We start from the raw sequence: 17,005 nt of genomic DNA, 5'->3' as shown, positions 1-17,005 counted from the left end.
AGTGCCAGAGCTAGGCCTGGAAAAATGTAGCGGGTTTCCTCTACAATTATAGGTAAAAAAAGAAAAATGTAGCGGGTTTCCTCTACAATTATAGGTAAAAAAAAAGAAAAATGTAGTGGGTTTCCTCTACAATTATAGGTAAAAAAAGAAAAATGTAGCGTGTTTCCTCTACAATTATAGGTAAAAAAAGAAAAATGTAGCGGGTTTCCTCTACAATTATAGTAGCGGGTTTCCTCTACAATTATAGGTAAAAAAAAAAGAAAAATGTAGCGGGTTTCCTCTACAATTATAGGTAAAAAAAAAAGAAAAAAAAAGTAGTAGTAACATTTGACGTCCAGTAGCAGATGGATAATTAATCAAATGTGGTGGTGTTAAACAGAACAACCTTTTTAAATTTAAATATTTGTAAAATTGAGACGTGTTAATTTCTAATTGAAATCTGTGCTGCTTTTAAAAACTGGGAATATATTTTTAAACTTGTATTTGATAGATGATGAAGTTCAGTGTCAGTCCAGTCGTGAGAGTGGCCGTGGAATGCAAGAACCCGTCTGAGTTGCCGAAACTTGTTGAAGGACTAAAACGTCTGGCAAAGTCTGATCCTATGGTTCAGGTAAGCACGTTTGACGACCAACTGCATCATCGTAATGTGACGAAGCAGTTGTTACACACATTTCTTTCTAGACTGCTTAATGATTTAGTCACAGCCCATAAAATAAGTATTGACAGATGGGTCAGGTCTCGTATCAGTTACATTTTGGGGGTTTTCTGGGACGACATTTACAGTAACAAATAATATTTCTTGTACTGAAAGTTTTTACTGATAACATTTTAATTTATCATTTCATAGCAATTAAATGGGTCCAGCTAAACATCCAAATGCACCGTAATTTAAACATTAAGTATGATCCTTTGGGGCGATTCACTCGTCCAGTGTTTAAGTACAGTTCATTCTGATCAGCAACCTGTTTTGCCTTCTAGCTGAAATTTTGAAACTTAAAAGTAATAACTGAATCAGTTGTGACTGAAAAACACCAAGTAACCTATTAATCGGTTATTTCTGACTATACAGCTTATTTCAAGGGCTGAAATCAGTGACATGGCAAGTGACTTGTTAATTAACCCAACAAAAAACGATCTTAAAATATTTACTTTGTTCCACCAACTACATAATGTCACATCCCTTCTGTTACTGATACGTTGGTATATAATTGAATTATGTCCAGGGTGCGAAAATAGTTTGCTGGACTGGTACCAGCCATGCATTTTGTCCATCATATTGTCCACACATGGTGAAGTTGGTAAAAAAAATAGCGACCTTTGCCTGAATAGCCACCAAGTGCAATCCCTGATTGTAAACAAAAATACAACCTAACTTCAATTTCTGTGACTTCATTATTTCCCACATAAACACCTTTTGTTTTAAATGCATTTTAGGTTTAACTAAAGATAATTATTTAACTTTTTGTTGTTCTTGTTGCCAGTGTATCATTGAGGAGTCTGGTGAGCACATTATTGCCGGTGCTGGGGAGCTTCACTTGGAGATCTGTCTGAAGGACTTGGAAGAGGATCACGCAGGAATCGCCATCAAAGTGTCCGACCCAGTTGTCACGTACAGAGAAACCGTATCAGCAGAGTCCAGCTTTACGTGTCTCGCCAAGTCGCCGAACAAACACAACCGTTTGTTCATGAGGGCTGCACCACTACCGGACGATTTGCCTGAAGCTATGGATAATGTGTGTTTATTACTAGATACGGTTTGGGGAAGGGTAATTTAATGTTTAAAATTCAGGATTCTTAATGTATTTCTATTAATGGGTCTTTAATTGACTGGTTTGAGTGCCTGTCTGAGGTACATGTGTCGCAGGATTGAGCCACCTCAGTGGATCCATTCAACTGATTGGGGGTTTTCTCGTTCCAACAAGTGAACCATAACTCTGAACCATTGTATGTACTTTCCATTGTATGTACTTTCCTGTCTGTGGGAAAGTGCATATAAATAGATCCCTTGCTGCATTAGGAAAAGTGTAGCGGGTTTCCTCTAAAGACTACAAGTCAGAATTACCAAATGTCTGACATTCAATAACCAATGATAGGTTAATGTGCTCTAGTGGTGTTATTTTTGTATTGACTGAAAACTGTTTTGAAGATTAAGTTGGGGTTTTTTTTAATATTTGAATTTTTTTAATTTGTATCTGTTGTTTGACTTGTATATCATATAGTTAGATTTTTAGGTCACTTGACCTCTCATGATCTGTTTTCACTTTTTTCTTCTTCTTTTTGTTTTTTGTTTGCTCCAAAACCATTTGACCAATTCTAACCATATTTGGGTTTTTATTTTTAGCATAGTTTTTTTTTTTTTAGAGAAATTTATTTAAACTATTTCGTTCTTCATGCTACTAGACAATTTCCAAATGAATTTTTGGGGAAGCAGTTTTGAGCTGTCAGGAAATAAAATTGTGAATTTGGTCATTCTGAGCCTCGAGGAAAACTGGTCTTGTGCACTCCGCGAGTCTTCAGAATTTTACTCGGGTAACTATTAACTTTTTCTTATTAGGGCGACGTCATGCCAAGACAGGATATCAAAGAGCGAGCCAGATTACTGGTCGACAAGTATGGATTTGACCCGACTGAAGCCAGAAAGCTCTGGTGTTTTGGACCTGAGGGAACTGGACCCAATCTCCTGGTGGACTGCACGAAGGCTGTGCAGTACTTGAACGAAATCAAGGACAGCGTTGTTGCTGGATTCCAGTGGGCTACAAAAGAGGTTGGTTCGGTTAAATGGATCAGTCTACTTAATGTCTTTATCCATGTAAAGATGTTGAAAGCACTATTTACATGTCCATAATAATAGATAGAAAGTGACCAGACTGTTGGACAAATGTATGTAATTTATTTTGTCTTCCAACTAAAGCTTGAATGTTGGGTGGTAGCAGTACATCAACATACTCCTTGTAGGACAGAAAAGTGCTGATTTGACAATATGCAGCTTCCTATATTTCATTAATTCATTAACCTTTATATTTAAATCGCTGTTTAGGGCAGGACGTAGCCTAGTTTTTAATTGCTATCTGTTCCTTAAGCAGTTCCTTGATTTATATGTAGTCTCGAATTCATTTGTTCCAATGTTTTTTGCGAGTAGAGAACTTGTCTTATTCCTTAACCGGTTACTTGTTTTAGATGACAATTGAATTGTTTGTTTTTCCAGGGTGTATTGTGTGAAGAGAACTTGAGGGGTGTGCGCTTCAACATTTACGACGTGACACTCCACGCCGACGCCATCCACAGGGGAGGTGGACAGATCATCCCCACGACGAGAAGGGTACTATATGCCTGCCAACTGACAGCCGAACCAAGAATACTTGAGCCAATCTATCTTGTGGAAATTAGCGTGAGTTCCGTTCTTGTTTACAACATTCTCGTTTACCAAAACCCAATCACCTTGCTAAAAATGCATATACTTATTTTATTTTTAAAGCAATATCCTTTCGTATCATTTTGTGTAAAAGTTTATCGTAAGTATTGGTGTTTTGTTCCAGGCATTCATAATTTAGAAAAAAGAAACTATTTAACATTTTAGAATAATTAAATTTTCTTTGCATCTATACACTTTACGGCAATCTGATTGGTCCAGAGGTGCTTACTTGTTTTCATTCATATCTCAAAGTGAATTTTATTTTGAATTCACGCCTACTTACTACACACACACACACACACACACAGACACACACACCACTGACACTACTTTTGTGCAACTAGCCGGATTATTCAGGCAATCACTTATTTTGAAGAAAAAACTTGAAAGCTACAAAAGAAATTTAAAAAAATTTATACGATAAATTAATAGAAAATGCTGTAGCAGAGTAGACATGTAGATCTATACACATTGTTTTAAAACAAAACAAAAACCCTTCACTAATCATGAAATAAGACTTGGTCGGTGGCGAAAGAAATCATGTAGGAAACTTCACGCCTGTAACTTGTAAGCGATGTTGTACAGCTGTTCGCGAAAATTAACGGTTCCACAGACAGCATAAATGTTAGACTCGTTCCCTTCATTCACTTTCATAAAAATAAACTTAAGCACGAATAGGACAATTCCTTCTAATATAACGATATTGTCCGTAAAAATGCACAGAAGCGAGATGAAATGGCGTCGCTTATCAAAATGATGTCATTTACAAAAATCACCTGATTCAAAGTAATAGTGAATGAACATTTGCATTCTTACGTGACATAAGTATCAGTGAAGTTTACACAAACAATACTACAGGTGTATTTAAAGCTAAACAAAATAAATTCAGTTATATATTGTTAAGTATGCATATAAATTTAATTATGTTTTGTTCATGCAAATATGAACCGAAAAAACATGCACACTTTTGTATGACCCTCTAAGCGGGGTCATATAGTATGCACATCAATTTTTCGGTTTATACTTGCATGAACCAAAATACAATTGCGGTCAATTCTTAAATAATTGTGCTCTTACAATGTCATAGCAAGGTGCCATGTGGTACTGAACAAAATGCTCCCGGTAAATGGTTGAGAAATAAACTGTAAATGAAAGATGCTGATGTTAAAGATGATTTTTAAAATGCAAAAATTATAACTGGAAACTTGCCCAATTATCTACAAGTACAAAAGTGACGGTGTGAGTAACATTATTAACAAAGTTGTAATTGTGTGGTTATACAGATTATTGCAAACTTTTGTCAGTGGGGAAACCGACCTCGGCATTATTAATGAAGTTGTAATAGTGAGTTGTAGGTGGGCACGTTATTAACAGAGTTGTAATGTTGAGTTGTGTGTTGTAGGTGCCAGAATCTGCCGTTGGCGGAGTGTTCAGTGTACTCAACAGGCGCCGTGGAACTGTGATTGATAACCAGATGATCATCGGCACACCACAGATGTTGTCCAAGGCTCATTTGCCAGTCAACGAATCTTTCGGTAAGTTTTCTTTATACTTGAATGTTTGGGGGAGGGACATAGCCCAGTGGTAAAGCACTCGCTTGGTGTGCAGTCATTTTAGGATCCATCGATTGTGGGAATATGCATATAAAATATTCCTCGATCTTAACGTTAAAAGAGTAGCAGGTTTTCTCTGAAAACTTCGATCAAAATTACCAAAGGCTTGACATCCAGTTGGAAATAATTAATCAATGAAGTTAACCTGGTGGGTTTTTGTGGGGGTTTTGTTTCTATCTGTACCAGTAACGAATCATTTGCTCAATTCCAAAGTAATATTCACAAGCTGTTGCTAAGCAAGTAAGTTTTCCTTCATCTGTTTTTGGTCTGTTTTAAGTCTTTGATTTGGATATAAATGACAGATATGCTAAGTATTGTCACAATTTAATCTTGGTATCCAATAGGTCAGTTGTATGTGCTGTCTTGTTTTTTTTGGGAAAGTCCATATATAAAACAAATTACTTGGTGTCAATGTGGGAATGGTATCATTTTTTATTTTCTTGTTTTAAAAAAAAAAAAATTAAAAAAAAAAAAAAATCAGAATGATCAAATGTTTGATATTCTATGGCCGATTAGTGTGCTTTAATTTAACTTTGTACTTCTAGGTTTCACAGCTGATCTGCGATCCAACACCGGAGGCCAGGCTTTCCCACAGTGCGTGTTCGACCACTGGCAGATTCTCAGTGGAGATCCGTTCGATCCTTCTTCCAGGCCAGGCCAGGTTGTTGTGGACACGAGAAAACGAAAAGGTCTTAAGGAAGGAATCCCACCCCTTGATAACTTCCTCGACAAGATGTAGATACCAGCGCCATCAAAAGACTAATTTATAAAAGCTCACAACCGCTTTGAATTCCTTCAGTTGTCACCTGCTGTACTTATTTATTTGGTTATTGCGACATCTTGTGACTAGGTCAGCAAAAAAAAATGGAAAAAACTTGGAGCAACTATAACGGACAAGATCAGTTCACCATTTTGGCATATTAAGTTATATGGATTATAACAATTAAAAAAAAACACAAAATAAAAAATAAAATAAATCTTTAATGAAATGCTTGTTCTCTTTTGTTGTTCAACTTAATGGCTTGGCACAAGCATCATTGATGATGGCTTCTGTGAGGGGGGAAAAAATAAATCCAGCGATTGCTATTCATATACTTAACTTTGACATCCAATAGCAGATGTGTTTATTTTTGTGCTGGGGTAGTATTTGAGTTCCATGAAAGCCCAACCTCGAAACTGTTCGGAGTTTGATCCTATTGCAGATTTCCAGGACTAAATAGAGGCTATTTCATGGGGTTTTTTTTTTTCGAATACGATTTTTATGTCCACGAGTGATGGGTGAAAACCATATGTTCACAAATTGCGAAGCACCGAGTGAAAAAAATGTTTTTCACTCGTCGCAAATTGACATAAAAATCATATTTTAAAAATGTGCCATGAAATGGTGTTATGTATTGTATACATTTTTCCTAATTTTTGACTATATCTTTCGCTTTAACGAAAACATGTAACACCATTAGAACTTTTCCAGAAAATTTACTTGACCAGTCTTTTTTTTTTTTAAAAGAAAATTTAATAAAAATCATCTTTATTTAATTATTAAATTGACATTTAATGACTGGAAATTGTCATCATTATTTAGCTTCGTATTCAATTCATTTGAGATATTTTATCGTAATTGCACTTTATATATAAAAAAATAAGTAGTTTAAATTGCATTTTTTTTTTCTTTTTCAAATACGATCCGATGGATTTGTAATTGTAACGTAAATAAAAAAACTAGACAAAGCGAGAATTTAATCATGAACTTTTAGTGAAAATATTACTTTTTACCAGATTCGATGTAATTTTTATAATATATATATATATTTCATTGCTGTGTATATAATAAATTTATAGATTACAAATATTTTCTCATTTGGAATATTGGTATGTGTATAAATGTTTTTCGGGTTTTCTAAGGTCGATAGTAGGGTAAAGCTCGTTTTACTTTATGCATATTTTTTGGTGCATGTAAAACTTTTGTGAGGTGAAAACAGTTTGGGATATACAAATATTACTACGACTGGAAGAACATTAAATAATATGTATTGGACATGTAATTTTAGTCACCAAACGACTTTAAAACATTTTAGAATGACTGCAAACTCCGTCTGTGTATGACAAAGGTCGCTAGCCCTCGCAGAAGCTTTGGCTAATACGCTATGTATTATAGTAATATATGTACAGTTCAATATTCTATTAGCCAGGTCCAAGGGTTAGTGGAGTTGTCTAACCCTGGTAAAAAGGAAGTATGCTGCTTTTGGACGAAACAGTTCCTGGCTTTAGAACGTTGATCTATATATAGAAACTAGGCTTGGTGTGATGGGTGGTATGAAGCTGTAATGGAAACTGAATTTATTCCTAGGTTAGAAGAACATTCATATTTGTAATATTAGTGAATGTAGCAACTTGATTTTACCTTTGAAGAATTTTGTACACCAATACCTTGTCACGTGGAGTTGAACAGCTTTCTACGAACATTAGGACCACCAGAAATAAGGGGCGGGACGTAGTCCAGTGGTTAAGCGCTCGCTTGGTGCACGGTCGTTTTGGGATCGATCCCCGTTGGTGGGCTCATTGGGCTATTTCTCGTTCCAACCAGTGCACCACGACTGGTATATCGAAGGCAGAAATAAATTGAATATTTACAGATATTGATATTTTAAAAATAGAAAAATGTATGCAATGGACTTTTAAGATTTACGGAGAGCTGTTGATCGCCTGAGCTGTTCAAGAAGAGATCCCCTTGGCATGTCAATTTATATGGTAATATCTTAAATCGCTCCTAACGTAAGACGGCAATAATCATGCACTGCAATATTTTTGACGGGGATATTGAGGTAATTTTAATTGATTTTTTTTTTATTTAAAAGTTTTTCCTGAACCAGGAAGGAAGGAAGGAAATGTTTTATTTAACGACGCACTTAACACATTTTATTTACTGTTATATGCCGTTGGGCATATGGTTAAAGACCACAGATATTGAGAGAGGAAACCCGCTGTCGCCTCTTCATGGGCTACTCTTTTCGATTGGCAGCAAGGCATCTTTTATATGCACCATCCCATAGACAGGATAGCACAGTTGTGGTGCACTGGCAGGATCGAGAAATAGCTCAATGTGCCCACTGACGGGGATTGATCCCAAACCGACCGCGCATCAAGTGAACGCTTTACCACTGGGCTACGTCTTCGTAAACAATAACGGAAAACCTGGGACGGTGTTTTATATTGATGACTAACATGATCATTTACACCATCTTCAGATAAGATATATGAAAAATTAGTTTGTAAAATAGTCGACAAATGGGATAGGAATTTGTATTATTGATTCGGTTGAAATGTCATCTGATATAGTTGTGCAGATTGAGGCTCATTTTGGGGGTCAAGTGGCAACTACCGTACTACCAGCTAATTTGGGTATTTCTTGATAGTATATGGACTGATCTCACAAGTGAAAATTACCCAGAATTCCTTTTGGGGAACATGCTCAAACGACGTCATCAAAATGGCGACCGAATTTAGTATATTTTTCAAGCAGCCCAGTGAAATGATGTAGACGTTCCAGATAAAAGCATACAATTTCGTCCACAAGTTGCCCATTGCCATAATTATCAACTTTTAATATGAACCAGTTGCCCAAATTACATTATGATGGCTAAATTGGATTTTCAAGATGGCCGCCATATAAAACAAATATTAGTGCCAATATCTCAGCACGCATGTCACCTAGGATCGCATTTTTTTTTGCCTAACATAACATTTGTAGGGGCAAGGAATGTAATAATATAATTACACATTTGACTAGCTTAATTTTTATTTTTTAAAAAACGAAATATAGAGAGATATTATTGAGGAAAACAAATGTCTATTGTGCATTGCCAGCTTCTCGCTTATTATCGTTGTGTCTTCTGTCTTTAAGAAGAAAATGTAAAAGGAAAGAAAGACATGTTTTATTTAATGACGCACAAAACATTATGGCGTCGGAAATATGGTTAAAGCCCACAGAGAATTAGAGAGGAAACCCGCTACCGGCTCTCCATGAGCTACCCATTTGGATGTACAATCCATTAATTCATGAGAACTGACTTAAAAGTAGAGAATGTATTGTAGATTATAGATTAACACAGTTAAGAATTGCAATATGTAGAGATACATTATTGAAAATACTTTGCTGATTTCATACGCCATTATACAGGTATGGAAATTTCATTGAAACTATAATTCTCACTGTACATTTCAGTACACCCCGGTGCAGCGCATCTATTACAGTATCCCCTCAGACTTGAAACAACGCACAAAAATCGACCAATTACAATTTTTTTGTATTCATATGCTACACATTTTCTCAACTCCACCTCCCCCCTCCCACCCCATGTATGAACAGTAAAACGGGCACCCGTACCATCTAAACATATTGAAATGCCCCCTCTTTTTTTTTCTCTCTCTTTTAATTTTTTTCCCCTTGGGATGCACGTTTGACGAGTTAGTCCATGTACCCATTTAGCCCCCCCCCCCCCCCCACACACACATACATTCCGCAAAATAATATTTCCTGAAACCGTGTCTGCAAAATATTCCCATTCATGATCCCATTGTCAAATCTATTCAACTAAAGAGGGATATTTGTTTAGCGGCAACTAAGCACATTTTTAAACGGCAATTTAAATTGTCTGGTACCGGCCTCGGTGGCGTCGTGGTTACGCCATCAGTCTACAGGCTGGTAGGTACTGGGTTCGGATTCCAGTCGAGGCATGGGATTTTTAATCCAGATACCGACTCCAAACCCTGAGTGAGTGCTCCGCAAGGCTCAATGGGTAGGTGTAAACCACTTGCACCGACCAGTTATCCATAACGTTCAACAAAGGCCATGGTTTGTGCTATCCTGCCTGTGGGAAGCGCAAATAAAATATCCCTTGTCGACTGTCGTAAAAGAGTAGCCTATGTGGCGACAGTGGGTTTCCTTTAAAAAACAGTGTCAGAATGACCATATGTTTGACGTCCAATAGCCGATGATAAGATACAAAAATCAATGTGCTCTAGTGGCGTCGTTAAATAATAATAAAAAAGTAAATAATATAATTAAGTTGTCTGTCATGGTTATTTCAGAAAATCCATGGGGTGAGGATGGGGTGGGGGTAATGGCATGTGACCGAAGAGCACAAATGTTTCCGAACGGATTCCTCGGATTCTCCAACGTAAAAAAAAAAAAAAAAATTTAAAATATAACTGTCATAAAATTGGGGGGTGGGGTGGGGTTGGCGGGCCCGCCCCCGCCCCCGCCCCTTAGATACGCCACTGCCTTAACTAAGAGAAAGGGAAAGAAGAAACCCTCTGCCTGCTGGACTACTACGGGTAAAGCAGTAAGATATCCTAAATATAAACATACATTGTTTTATACAGGACGGTACATACCACGATATTTGATGTACGAGTGGTGAGCCATTTGTTGAGACGAGTAGATGAAAAAAAAAGGAGGTGGGGGAATATGGATTCCACTTAGGGCGTTCGATCCTGCGACCTATCAAATCTCAGACCAGTACTTTACCACTTGCCTACATATTGTGCAATCTCGATTAGGGAGAGAGATTAGTATTAACACTAGATTGGAAATCCCACTGGACACTGCTATAGCAAGTATTGCACCACATAGGGCAATAACTAATTCTTAACTGTATCATAAAAGACATTATGTCACTATAAATAATCCCGAGCTATGGGCCTATAAAACCGTGGGGCGACAAATAAAAAAACATTACTATACTCGAGATGTGATCAATACGCACCGTGTTCTTTGGTCAGTTTTGATATATTTTGTGTCTTTCAGTTCAGGCTTAATCCAAACATGGTAAGTGTCATCATGTGTTTTGTTGTTAAATTATTTATTTATTTTATTTTATTTTATTGTTTTATTATTGTGTAAATGTTGAGATGTAAGTCAATGGTCACGCGACCGCCTGAGTTCCGATGTGTTGTAGGTGTTTATTTATATGTGTTTGTTGTTGTTATCGACTGTTGCCACTGAACCTACTTTTCCATATTTTAGTCTCGGTACAGCGAATACGATTGTCGCGCATGTTTAACGATCTAGGGTAAAATTATCGTGAGGTACCGGCCTCGGTGATGGCGTGGTTAAGCCATCGGATATAAGGCTGGTAGGAACTGGGTTCGAAGCCCGGTACCGGCTCGCACCCAGAGCGAGTGTTAACGACTCAATGGACAGACCGCAACACTATCTTCTCTCTCACTAACCATTAACATCCTGTCCTCGACAGATAGCTGATGTATGTGCCCAGAACAGCGTGCTTGAACCCTAAATGGATTATAAACACGACAATAAGTTGAAATGAAATTAAAATGACCGTGAGATTTGGACACCCTGGTGTTTTAGGTTCCTTTGTATCAAATCAATTCCTATTGGCAATAATGTTAACTTCTACTATTAGGGGCGAGACGTAGCCCAGTGGTAAAGCGCTCGCTTGATACGCGGTCGGTTTGGGATCGATCCCCGTCGGTGGGCCCACTGGGTTATTTCTCATTCCAGCCAATGCACCACGACTGGTATATCAAAGACCGTGGTATGTGTTATCCTGTCTGTGGGGTGGTGCAATTAAAAAAAGATGTCTTGCTACTAATGGAAAAATGTAGTGGGTTTCCTCTCTAAGACTATGTGTCAAAATTACCAAATGTTTGACATCCAATAGCCGATGATTAATAAATCAATGTGCTCTAGAGGTGTAGTTAAACAAAACAAACATCTTCCTCTTCTACTATTAAAACTTATACATGCAGCGTATCAGCACACAGGCCGTAAACCAATAAAAAGGTGTGCACCTCACATTTAATCTATCTGCAAGACAATCAGGTTTGGGGTGGGTGCCATACACCATTTAAGAGCTTCAGTGAATGTTATTAGCAACTCGCATTAAAGCTGAACATCTTTACATTGTGTTTTTTTATGACTATTGGGAAGGGGGTGGGGTGGGGTCGTTGCGCTGTGACGGACGGTGTCCTAACTCTATATTAAAACAAATTCCTTAGGTTTTTTGTTTTTCAAATTTCCCACTAAAACCAATGATGAATTTCACCAATAATTTCTCTTGTTTCTTCTTCTGCTTGTTTCAGGTGAACTTCACCATAGACGAGATCCGTGAGATCATGGATAATAAGAAAAACATCCGTAACATGTCTGTGATTGCTCATGTTGACCATGGAAAGTCAACACTGACTGATTCCTTGGTCAGTAAAGCCGGAATCATTGCTGGATCCAAGGCAGGTGAAACTAGATTCACGGATACAAGGAAAGATGAACAGGAACGCTGTATTACGATCAAGTCGACGTACGTTTTTATGTGTTTTCTTCTTTTTTCTTTTTCTGTTTTTTATTGTCGTTGCAGCATCCTGTTGTTATTATTGGGGTTTGTTTAGTGGGTTTTTTAATTGCCCCTCCCCACCCATCTGAAGTGGATTACCCAAAATGAAATGTAATGGTTTACCTGAAGAAAAAAGAAAAAGAAGAAGTGTTATGCTAAAATTATCAGTTGTTAGAGGCTTGCATCATATCCATTCTTAATTCTGAGAATACAGTACAGAAGGGTATCAAGAAGTTTGTCTTGGACTTTTTGTGTTCATCTTTCTCCTTGTATGTTTCCAGAGCGATCTCTTTCTACTATATCCTGAATATGGAAGATATGAAGTAAATAAAAAATAGTCTAGGTATTAAATCGAATTCCGATTCTGTTATGAAAATAGGAAATCTTTACATATTTGTCTTTGACTATTCATGTTAATTTTCTGCTTAGACGTCTTCAGTGCGATTGATCTCTCTGTCTGTCTGTCTGTCTCTCTCTCGCTCGCTCTCTCTCTCTCTCTCTCTCTCTCTCTCTCTCTCTCTCTCTCTCTCTCTCTCTCTCTCTCTCTCTCTCTCTCTCTCTCTCTCTCTAATACTCCATGAATATGGAAGACATGAAGTAAAGATAGAAAAGATAGTATAGGTCTCAAATCCAATTCTGATTGTGTTATGAATGTAGGAAGTCTTTACATCTTTTATCTTGCACATTTTGTGTCCATCTTTCTGGATAAACATTTCCAGAACGATCTCTCTGTACTGAACCCTGAACGAAGGAAGACATAAAGAACATAAAATAGATCGTCTAGGTCACAAATCCAATTCTAAATGTGTTATGAAAGTAGGAATTCTTTACATATCTTGTCTTGGGACTATATTCAAGTTCATCTTTCTACTTGAACATTTGCAGAGCGATCTCTCTACTACACGCTGAAGAACGAAGACATGACGTACACAAAATAGATAGTCTAGGTTTCAAATCCAATTCTAATTATGTTGTAAATAAGAGTAAGGAAGTCTTCACATATTTTGTCTTGGACTATATTCATGTTCATCTTTGTGCTTACTGTTTTGCAGAGCGATCTCTCTGTACTACACGCTGAAGAAGGAAGACATGAAGTACATCAAGCAGGCTAAAGATGAAGAGAACCTCAACTTCTTGATCAATCTGATCGACTCCCCGGGCCACGTGGACTTCTCCTCGGAGGTGACTGCTGCCCTCAGAGTCACTGACGGGGCCCTCGTCGTCGTCGACTGTGTCTCAGGTTAGTAGACTATCTTTTTTCTGGCTTTTTTAAAAATTCAGTATCACTGAGTTGCCCATTTCACGAATTGGTTCATGTACCGTTTTTCTCTTAGTCCCCCTCCTCCTACCCCTCTCCCCGAAAAACAAAAATCATGATTCCGCCCCTGATACAGGTAATCAGTTTTGTTTGTTTTGTTTTTAGTTTAAAAAAATATTATTATTGACCAATTTTAATATTGTGCACTTATTGTTATAATTCAATTTTCTTTCCATTAATACAGTTTGCGGCAATCTGACTGGTCAAACTGTATACAAAAACAATATTATTGTATTCATTATATCGATGATTTTTAAAAAACAAAAAAACACAAAAAAACAAGGAGTTATACAATGTGCACAATTGTTTTTTTAATTCATAGTTTCATGAACCGAAAATACATGTCATTGTGGTCAGTTCTTAAGTGCACCTTAATTTATCAGAAATGTTAAAACAGAACAATTATACATCCATACTTGCAACGAGTGTCACTGTAAAATTAGTGACATGTTTGTAACCTATGGTTTGGTGTGAAACACGTCCTCACAGGTGTACTTATTTTAATGAGATCTGTCCAGTACTAGTTATGATTTAGTAAACTAGTCTGGGAATAGCAGTCCTCTTTGTGGCGATGCAAGACGGGTGAAGGTGTGGCTGTCCTCATTTAGACGAGGCACTGGTGAGATTTATGGAATCATCCACTATTTTTACCAAATTCCCATTTGAGTGTGTATTGTGCGGAGATACAGCCCTGATCACTTTGTCATTCAAATTCACTCTGTTAGAGTCAAAATGAAATTTCAAACTCGGTCGTTTGTCACAGGAATCAGTCTCAAGAACATAGTTTTCATGTTTCCAGGTGTGTGCGTACAGACTGAAACTGTCCTGCGACAAGCGATTGCTGAACGAATCAAGCCAGTGCTTTTCATGAACAAGATGGACCTTGCCTTGTTGACTCTCCAGCTGGACAAAGAGCCTCTGTACCAGAACTTCCAGAGGATCATCGAGAGCATCAACGTGATTATTGGGACGTACGGAGAAGATGACGGACCCATGGGAGAAATACAGGTATACTTTGCTCCATTGACAAAGATCACGACACTTGCAATTGAAGATGGTGGGCCTATGGGTGAAATCCATGTGGGCTTGGCTCCATTGACAAAGATCATGGCACTGTAGCTAATGGCTGGCTACCATTCACAATTACAATTTGAGACGTTTTGACCATTTGAAGCATTTACCGTATAACACAAAGTACCGTATGCAATATCACCTCTTAGATGAATAAACTCCATATAAACTGGCATCAACCGCTAGCATCCTTTGTAATAATGCATCATTACTTCATCAGGTTCTTTGTCAAACATATCAAAGGGTGCACCTGTTTAAAATATGTTTTAATATAACGCCTAAACTTGTCATAATAAGCTAACACCTTCCAAATACCAAACAGTTAAATAAAGCAGTGCAGTATACTGATGACAAATGATTGGGTTATATTATTAATTAGCCCCGTTGCAATTCAAAAATTGCTGTATATAAATATCAAACTGTTACATTACTGTCGTTATAAACCAAGCGTTTAGCAGCACACATTCTTAACTACGGTTAATTAGGCTTCCATTTTTGTGGATGCCCCCATTGGTCGAGCGGTTACGGTTATGGGCTGTCAAATGCCATGTGAATCGGTGCAGTAAGTTCAAATCTTGCCAAATGACACTTTATGTTTTTAAATATTACAGGTCAGTCCCCAGAACATGACTGTCGGCTTTGGATCTGGTCTGCAAGGTTGGGCTTTCACTTTGAAAGATTTTGCCAAAATGTACTGCAACAAATTTGGCATTGAGGAGGAAAAAATGATGAAACGGCTTTGGGGAGACAACTTTTACGATACGAATGAAAAGAAGTGGGTGAAATCGGAAACCCCAGGTGTTATCCGAGGCTTTGTGCAGTACATCCTGACCCCAATCTACGACATCTTCGACAAGTGTATGAAGAGTCCGACAAACGAAAAGGCTCTGGCTGTGGCAGACAAACTGGGCATCAAGTTGACAGCTGAAGAGAGAGAACTAATGCAGAAGCCTCTACTCAAGGTACACATTTTATGTTAAACTTCTATATTCCCCACCCATCCCTCAAACACTGAGTTTAATAGTGACAATAGCATAAGATGTTGCGGATGTGCAACCTTCTATCTGAATTGTACATATGGATTTTTTTTAAAAAGAGAGAAAATTCAGAATGGGTGTCAACTGGATAAAAATCCTTAAGATTTTAGCATTATCTACAACCTGTTTCTGTGCTTGTTCTACTATTTTGCGAAATGCCCGTTTGACAGCATTGTGCAGATATGGTCTTGCATCATTTACATTCCTCATCAAAAGCTAATTAAACAATTGTTACGTAAGTGGGCTTATATTTATTGGCAATTTATTTGCCGAGTTGGATTGCATCTAGAGCCTAAAATTTGCAGACGGAAATCAATTGAAGATATTTATTATCCCTGTATGATATTCTTAGTTTACACAGTCCATTTCCCAATCATGGCACCGATTTTGGTTTAGTGTTTTCTATGGTATTTTAAAACTTTCATTTGCAGGTTATCATGAGGAAATGGCTTCCCGCTGGTGATGCTATGTTGCAGATGATCGTCATCCATCTCCCATCCCCAGTGACGGCGCAGAAGTACAGAATAGAACTGTTGTACGAGGGCCCTCCTGATGATGTTGCTGCTATAGCGATGAAGAACTGCGACCCTAAAGGGCCAGTTATGATGTACATCTCGAAGATGGTGCCCACGAGTGACAAGGGACGTTTCTACGCCTTCGGCCGAGTCTTCGCTGGCACTGTTGCGACAGGACAGAAGGTCAGAATCATGGGACCCAACTATGTTCCGGGCAAGAAGGATGATTTATACAAGAAAGGCATTCAGAGGTAATTTCTATCTTGTAACAACCAGCCAGAGGATGAGATATGGGTGGTGTTTCAGTGGCAGTGACTACAGTCTTAAAGGGACATTCCAGAGTTTGCTGCATTGTAAGATGTTTCCGACTAATAAAATATTTCTACGATTAAACTTACATATTAAATATATTTTCTTGTTTAGAATATCGGTGTCTGTATATTCAACGTGCTTCTGATCGTCTTAATGTTTGTAAGAAGCCCAAACTGGATTTTGTCTTGAAATAATTTCGTACGTACGAAAAAAATCTTTGTTAGGAAATAAAATGAAATTTAACCTAATGCAAATATTAGAACGATCAGAAACACGTTTAATATACAGTCACTAATATTTTAAGCAGAAAAATATATTTGATATGTAATTACAGTCGTCCTAAAAGCTCTGTTAGTCGATAACATCTTAAAAATT

The 17,005-nt window shown here is 37.6% G+C and overlaps 1 protein-coding gene across 1 annotated transcript in view; it reads left to right on the top strand.

The window, feature by feature from the left end:
- LOC121380125 (eukaryotic translation elongation factor 2-like) overlaps nucleotides 1–17,005 on the top strand; it is a 36,010-nt gene that overhangs the window by 12,245 nt on the left and 6,760 nt on the right. Inside the window, exons 8-14 of the mRNA XM_041508906.1 lie at nucleotides 491–610; nucleotides 1,482–1,733; nucleotides 2,555–2,764; nucleotides 3,206–3,388; nucleotides 4,815–4,947; nucleotides 5,571–5,692; nucleotides 16,541–16,569. Of these exons, the coding sequence (XP_041364840.1) occupies nucleotides 491–610; nucleotides 1,482–1,733; nucleotides 2,555–2,764; nucleotides 3,206–3,388; nucleotides 4,815–4,947; nucleotides 5,571–5,692; nucleotides 16,541–16,569 (1,049 nt within the window). The remainder of the gene's footprint in view (nucleotides 1–490; nucleotides 611–1,481; nucleotides 1,734–2,554; nucleotides 2,765–3,205; nucleotides 3,389–4,814; nucleotides 4,948–5,570; nucleotides 5,693–16,540; nucleotides 16,570–17,005) is intronic.

Source organism: Gigantopelta aegis, chromosome 2, assembly GCF_016097555.1.
Source record: "Gigantopelta aegis isolate Gae_Host chromosome 2, Gae_host_genome, whole genome shotgun sequence".
Classification (NCBI taxonomy): domain Eukaryota; kingdom Metazoa; phylum Mollusca; class Gastropoda; order Neomphalida; family Peltospiridae; genus Gigantopelta; species Gigantopelta aegis.
The sequence above is the reverse complement of the archived record's forward strand: the minus strand, read 5'-3'. Positions and strand labels throughout refer to the sequence as shown.